The sequence below is a fragment of the Elephantulus edwardii genome, unplaced genomic scaffold (genome assembly GCF_000299155.1).
Source record: "Elephantulus edwardii isolate Elephantulus edwardi_28Jun2011 unplaced genomic scaffold, EleEdw1.0 scaffold00068, whole genome shotgun sequence".
NCBI classification, from domain to species: Eukaryota; Metazoa; Chordata; class Mammalia; order Macroscelidea; family Macroscelididae; genus Elephantulus; species Elephantulus edwardii.
This window is the reverse complement of record NW_006399818.1, coordinates 8,873,983-8,881,606: the sequence shown is the minus strand read 5'-3', so window position 1 is coordinate 8,881,606 and position 7,624 is coordinate 8,873,983. Positions and strand designations below refer to the sequence as shown.

At 37.0% G+C, this 7,624-nt stretch overlaps 1 protein-coding gene across 1 annotated transcript in view; it reads right to left on the bottom strand.

Annotated features, from left to right (window-relative positions):
• Positions 1 to 548: 548 nt before the first annotated feature.
• SCYL2 (SCY1-like 2 (S. cerevisiae)) overlaps positions 549 to 7,624 on the bottom strand; it is a 73,509-nt gene continuing 66,433 nt past the window's right edge. The window contains exons 16-17 of the mRNA XM_006888518.1: positions 3,962 to 4,081; positions 549 to 2,146 (exon numbers count right to left, since the gene is read on the bottom strand). Coding sequence (XP_006888580.1) covers positions 1,502 to 2,146; positions 3,962 to 4,081 — 765 coding nt within the window. The 3' untranslated portion in view covers positions 549 to 1,501. The remainder of the gene's footprint in view (positions 2,147 to 3,961; positions 4,082 to 7,624) is intronic.

Below are 7,624 nucleotides of genomic sequence, written 5' to 3'. Positions count from 1 at the left end.
AAATTATTAAGTACATTATATTCAAAATATATATTGAGTGTGTATATGTATGTGTATTGAATGAACTAAATATTCATATTCAATGAATAAACTTCATACCAGCACACTACTCTTCACATGATTTATTTTAAATGACTGCTGGTTCTAGATGCTCAAAAAGTCACAAAGTTGATGGCAGCAACTATAACACATATACAGTTCTTTGAAAGCCAAGTTTTAAGTTATCACAAATCAGTGGAATATAATTTAACAAAATACAAACGACATTTATAGCATAAGGCTTTGTGGTTAAATAAGCAAGAAATTAAAGGAAAACACTGGAGAAAGGCTGTGGAAAACAAATCATGTTTTCCTGTTAGAAGATTGTAATTTACTCTTCCCTTCCTAAGGGTCTAATACAAACATAAAGTCACTAAAAGAAAAGCTTCCTGAAATTCCTAGAAAAGAAACAATTACACTTCAGTAACAGTAACTGATGAGGCTAGACTTTATCACAACTGAAAGTTAACTGGCTGGTAGCCAGAAGATACAATTGCTCAATTTTAAAGAAGTTCATTACATTTGAAACAATACGGGAAAAAAATCTCAAAAATTTACTCATGAAATATAGTTTATCTCTTACAAATCTTTTTGAAAATGCAATTCATAGATGCTGTAACCTCAGAAGTTTGAATTTAAAATTAAAATAGGAAGGCAGTACTCAAGGAAGTCACATCAGAGTGTTTTGTCAAATATTTGTACAAATTAGTTATATACTTTTTTAATGATACAGTAGGAAAAAGTGATTCTAAATATAGCCAAGTAAATGCAGAAAAATACATTACTATTTGAGGCAGACCATGCTAAAATATAACTTACAATGATCAGTTTGCATTTCAGATGGCTAATAATGCCTGAAGTTGGAATAATAATAAAATGTAGTAAGTTAAATTTTGCAATATTTGCTCAGTCTTTTGTACTAAACACTAGTATATTTGAGATGTTCATAAGACTGGGAAAAGCAAATAACCTGATCCTTTTCTTTAAGCTTATTATTTTCTCACTTGGTCATACGAATGCAAACAAATCAATACAGCATAAGATTTTTCACATATTGAAATGAAGACTTGTGACTTGTGAAGATAGATTGTATACCACGTAGCACTTAACAGATGAAACCTGCAATTATAATCAACTCAGTTTTTTTAGAACACCAAGATTTACAAACTAAAATCATCATGTGTTAAAAAATTTTACTATTCAAGATATTTAATTGATCATTTTTCTTTGAGATTGGTAAGGGTTAGGTCTTCAAAAATCTGAAGAAGTTGGTAAGAGGAAAAAAATCCTCAATGCTTTAAAAACACAACTGGTCAAGAGTTTATACAACTTACAAGATGGAATTTTCTGTCACAGAACCATTCAAGTTCCCGAAGCTCTTCCAAGCCAACTACACAGAGATGAAAACAGCTTATCCATGATTAAAACTGAAGTCGTCCATCAAAAATTGGAGAAAGACACTTCACCCAAAGAGATCTTTTAAATCATTGCTAGCTGAACCACTATTGGTCATAGTAGTTGGTGGCTGTGCAAAGTTCTGTGGGTTAAAGAAAGGATTACCCTGCATTCCAAAGGCAGACTGTCCCATCATGTTCATCTGTGTTCCCACTACTGTACTGCCCATACTTGGAGACCCCTGAGGAGGTACAAACTGATTAAGCCACTGATTTGGTTTCTGTTGTGAGAGTTGGTTCATGCTAACTTTGGGTTTCTGAGGGCCAAAAAGATTATTAAGGGCAGACATATCTGTGGGTCTCTGTTGAGTGGGCTTCGAGCCAGCAGGAGCAGGACTCATAGCATTGAAGTTCGGCAAAGAGGCAGGTGTTCCAAGGGTCATCTTGTTTACTCCAGGTGCACCTGGACTACTGAAGAAGTTTTGGTTTGTATTAACTGGCATGTTGAATCCTGAAGTCTGAAAGCCCATGTTGGCGTTGAGACCATTTGTCAAATTTCTCTTTGTATTATCAACTGGTGTAGAAAACATCATGCCAAGGCCCATAGGAGAAACAGAAGCAAAGGTACTTGGTGTGGCAATTTTAGGAGTACTAACAGAAAGGCTGGTCAAAGACGACATGTTATCCATCAAGGTATCTGTCAAGTCCTTAGTCTGCAAAATACAAGTAAAGTATTTTATATTAAAAAAAAAAAAAAAAAAAAAGAAAGTACTTTATCTTCAAGAAGCCCAAATTATTTCATTCTTGGTTAAACATTTGATAAACAAAATGATACAGGATATATTAAACTAATTAAGTGCAACCAAAAGTCAATCAATCACTGTCCACAGGCTAAAATTTCTGTGTGGTCTTCATAAGAAAATTTGCATTCAATTAAGCAAAATATCATCTACCTCCAAAATAAATTCATTCTTTTCATTAATAAGATTTATATTATAAAAAAGTTGTACATTAAGGGAGCTCTCATGGCCTAGTAGAAAAAGCTGCACAGCAATCGCAGAGGTCACTGAGTTGCAAGCAACTAAATAGCACAAAACAGCAATCTCAGAGGTTCACAGTTTGAATCCACCAGGTGCTCTGCTGGAGAAGAAGGGACAATCTCCTCTGTACCAGTCAGATCCAATTTGATGGTACACACATGCACACATACAAATAATAAAATATTTTTTAAAAATTAACCATTATATTATAATTTTTACTTTTTTAATTTTGTCAAAAGAAACCCTATAAATGTGTTGTCCCTATTCTCAGGTAAGTGACTATATAATATTCTCATTTTTCCTTTTTGACCTGCAAATGAATTTTTTTTTTCCCCAGAGGAAGAATTTTAATGATTAAGGGATAACAAAAATAACTTAATGGTTACTTTCAGGATAAAAGTTATTCTGAAATCAGTGAATATAAACTCTCCAAAGATCCTTGTAAATAAGGATCTTGTTCACTGAAATCACTGAGTATAAACTCTCCAAAGATCCTTGTAAATAAGGATCTTGTTCACTATCATAGTACCAACACCTATAATCACGTCTAGAAAATAGCAGAAAATAAATACAGATCAGGTCACACAAGTAAGTCTTCTTGAATTAAATCATACCTTCTCACTTATTAAAAGGGCGAGATCATTCTACAAAAATCAGTTATTATGTAAAACAGGAGGATGGCCATATAAGACCACAAAATGAAGGACAACTACGTCATAATGTAACTGCCAAACCACTGTCAAGCTAACACGTAACCTTAACCATCACAGTTGGCATTATTCAGAACTGTTAGACGTATATTGTCAATTACAAAGCAATCACATGCCAGACTTCACAGTACTGTTATAAAATGCCAGATGACAAGACAGTCATTCAGTGCAGATCATGTGTAAACCTGACTGTCACATGAGTCAGAATTGGCTTGATGTTAACCAACAGTATCACTGAAAAGCCAAAATTAGCAAATTCATTTTAATCCGAGAATACCTGAAAATGTATACTGATGATTTGAAGGCAAAAAGAGTTGAATTTAGGACTACTGTAATCCTTTTTAAAGAATTCCTCCTATTTGCCCCACTTCCTCTATCAGTAACAACCACCATGATGGAACATTCTACTGTAGGCAGGCTATGGAGGAGTTGCTGAAAAATCCTTTATGCTCATAACTCTTGTTTTTTTTATGCTCATAACTCTTGAAAAGTAGACACTAAATTGTTCTTTGCAATCCATTTTTAGACAAAATTCTATACTCTCTCCTTCCTACGAGTTGTTGACTGCCTTTGAGTCAAGCACAACTCATAGCGACCCTATGAACAAAAGACATGAAGCCCTTCTACAACTATCGACATTTATCAAAGCCCACAGGGTTTCCGGAGGCATGTTGTTCAGGAAGTGGATGCCACTCCTGCTTCCAAACCTGCCATTGTATGTTATTATTGTTATGTGCCATTGAATTATGCTTAAAATTACAAAGAACAAAACTCTGACCTGTTTGACCGGGGCAATGGGTGTATGTACTTGAGGTTTAAGAGGCTGCTGGCTTTTCAACTTCTGTGCTTGTTCTTGTTCTTTTGCCAATTTTTGTTTTTCTTCAAGTGTAAGTGATGCCTTAAAACAAAAAATAAAAACACAATGGGTAACTTCATAATTACATTTATAAAGTAGAACTTTTTTTTTGGTACATTACAGCTTGCTACTTTTGGTGATACTTGCTACTTAATTGAAAATGAAACTATTCCAGTACTGGTTGCAACTGAAGTCAATTCAACTTGTAACTGAGCCACCATTAGATTTCTGAGGCTGAAAATCATATGGGAGGAAAATGTTCATCTTTCTCCTATGGAGTCACTGGTGAATTCAAACTGCCAGAGAAGTATGGACCACGCTACTAAGCTCCTACTGGTGACAGGCAAGTTACATTTTGAATTAATAGAAGATTTAAGTAAGCACTGGTGGCCTAGTGGAAAGCAGCTGTTCTGCAGTCTCAAAGGAAGGCAGTCTGAATCCACCAGATGCTCTGTGGGAGAAAAAAATGGGCAATCTTCTCCCATACAATCAAACTGCCTCTGAAAACCTACTGGAATAAACTCTAGGTCAGTTCCAATTCAACAATACTCAATAACAAAATATTTCAATTTAGAAACACAGTACCTGTAATATAACAGTTAAGATTTCTAAATTGCTTTTTTTTTTTTTTTTGCTGTAAGACTATGACTAAGTGATGCGGGTGATCCTCACTGTCAATCATTCAAAACCAACTCATAGCTCACCCTTCAACAGGACTTCACAGGAAAAGAACGCACATCTTTCTCCCTTGGAGAGGCTGGTGAGGCTGAACCACCAGAGAGGTCCTGCCTTTGGGTTAGCAGCTATGGACTAGAGCAATTTCAGAGGGGGTGGTTGTCAGGCGCCACTGACTCATAGTGACCCTACGAAAAACAGATCTGAACACTGTTTTGTCCTGTGTCATCCTCACACTTCTGACACACAGGAGCCCACTTCAGCAGTCACTGTATCAATCTACCTGGGAGGGTCTTCCTCTCCTTTTCCGAAGCCCCTCCTAGCAACATGCCCAAAGTATGTGAGGCGAAGCCTTATCATTCTTGCCTCCAAAGAGCACTCTAGAACAAAGAAATATGTCTTGTAGAGGGTATAGTCAAAGTGCTCTTTGGAGGCAAGAATGATTAATTTGGGAGGTAGATAAAACTAATTCCAATTAAGCAAAACAGTAACTTCTCCTGAAAATAGTTACATCCATCTCATTAACAAAATGTGTACTATCAAAAAAATTATGTAACATCGTCTTCATATTTTTAATTTTATAAAAAAAAAATACTGTAGAAATCTGTTGTTTCTACTTTTAGGTAAGTGCATGCAGTGTTAGGTTAAAAGTTGGCTTCTCGCAGTTTTCGCCTGGTCTGTCTGTCTCCAGACCAAGGACTCCTACCTGGAAGCCCCCTTAATAAATCTGTTTTAAGCTTTAAAAAAAAAAAAGTTCCCTTCTCTAATCATTATATTAGGTAGCTACCTCAGGTCTCCAGTTACTCTGACTGTATTTTGCAAATCATCAACAGTTGTGGGACGAGGATAAGAGATAGTGTGTTTCTAGGATAAGAGATATAGTGTGTTTCTCACATTGGGCAGCAAGACTGGAACAAGACCCTGATAACAATGGTGGAAAGCCTGAGGCATTGCTATAAAGATTCAGACTCTGTAATATGTGTGTTTGGAGGAAAGGGGATAAATAAAAGGCTAAGAAACCTCTGGAGTATGGGTGGATTAAGGAAAATCCAACTCCTGTGTTGCAGACGGTTACTGAAAGCAAAATTAACTTATAAGATATGAAGTTAAGAGGACAAACTCCTGAGAAACTGGTTAAATGGATACAGGTAGAAATACAGGACAATAAGGAAAGGGTGGAACTTACAAAAACCTAAGTTTTGTTATCAGCAGTAGCAGCAGATGCAAAGGAAAAGAATGTACGAACTGAGATGACTGAGATAAAAACTGAACAAAACTCTACCAGCACAGAGTTAAGCTCTTTGATCTCAGGCTCCCTTGGGAAAGAAAGAAAACCATGCACAAGTAACCAGAAATGTCCCTCTGACCAGTAGTCACATAGTAGTCTGGGAGGCAGATAGGCATGATCAAAAATTACTGAACCAGAGGATAAGGCCTAGAGGAAATACGTAAGTTTGTGGATCATTATCAACAGCTTCCTGGGGGAATCATTATTAAAACAGATTGTAAGAGTGATGAATTGAAGAAGAGTACCATCTGCATTTCTGTATGCTGAAAAATGGAGGAACATGTATGGGTTAATTCTAGACCCACAATTATCCATACAACAGGTGAATGGCAGTGGAAGATACAGTCACACAACAGATTATCCCAGAGAGGATGATTAGCTTGATAGAGTGGATAAGATGTGAGATTAGGCTTCTTTATTCCTCCACGAGAAACTGCTCCTTTCCTTGTCTAAGTAACAAATGGAACACTCTCGAAGTAGTTGATGTTCTACACATGCAATCGATGCTGGAGTATATGGCACTGAGAACATTCAGCCAAAGAATGTGACCCTTACAAAGGCCATGCAAGAGATGGAAAATTACAGGGGCTCCTCCAACATGGTAATCTTAAATAGCTTTGCTACTGGCGAACAAGACAAAAACTGAAGAAGGTGTGTCCACTCTATTGAAAAGACTTCAACCTTACGGGCTTTAAGGATACAAGGAACATCAGGGTAATTCGTAGGCAAACAGAAGGAGACACTATGGGAAAATTATTTACCCTAATAGATTGGAGATTTTTTAGATGGTTACTCAGGAACAGGATAAACAGAGCAGACACTGATGGAGTTGAAACAAAAGTTCTAAGGAAGCACTATAGTAGGCTGGGTGGGCCAATGAAGGCTTCCTCTGCTCCCCCAATATCAAGAAGGCCTAAAGAAGTCTGTCTGTTCTATCCATCCTATTCATGAGGTAATTAATGATGAGGAAAACTAGTCAGAATCACCTAACGCAGCAACTCAGCTAGTTAATCAAGATACGGATTAATGAGAAGGCCAGGGTCTTCCGGTTCAATCCTTAGCAGGGGGCCTGCTAAGACCATATGCACATGTGTGGCCTGATCGTGGATAAAAAACATTCTTGTGACTTCTGGACACAGGAGCCCAGTGTACTGTAATTACCAAATCTATTGATAAAATCCTATAGGGAATTAAATTTTGTTAGAAGGAAATGGAAATGCAGTCATTAATGGGACTAGAGTGAAACTCTGATGAGAACTGGAAAATATAATTGCATCAGGTAAATCTGCTGTGAGGGACTTTTCCAGAGTATGGAGAAGCAACACTATCCAGTCCATAGTCTTTGTAATTACTTGCTATGCATCAGAAAGCTGGATAATCACTGAGAATGACAGAAGAATTGATATCTTTGACTTGTGGTGCTGGAGAAGAGTCTTGAACATACTATGGACGGCCAAGAAAACAAAGAGGTCTGTGCTGGAGAGGATGAAACCAAGTTTCTCTTTGGAGGCTAGAATTCTGAAGCTCCATCTTACATACTTTTGGCACGTGGCAGGAGGTACCAGTCCTTAAAGAAGGACATCGTTCTATATGGTGCCACTGTTGTAGAATGAGGCTGGCAT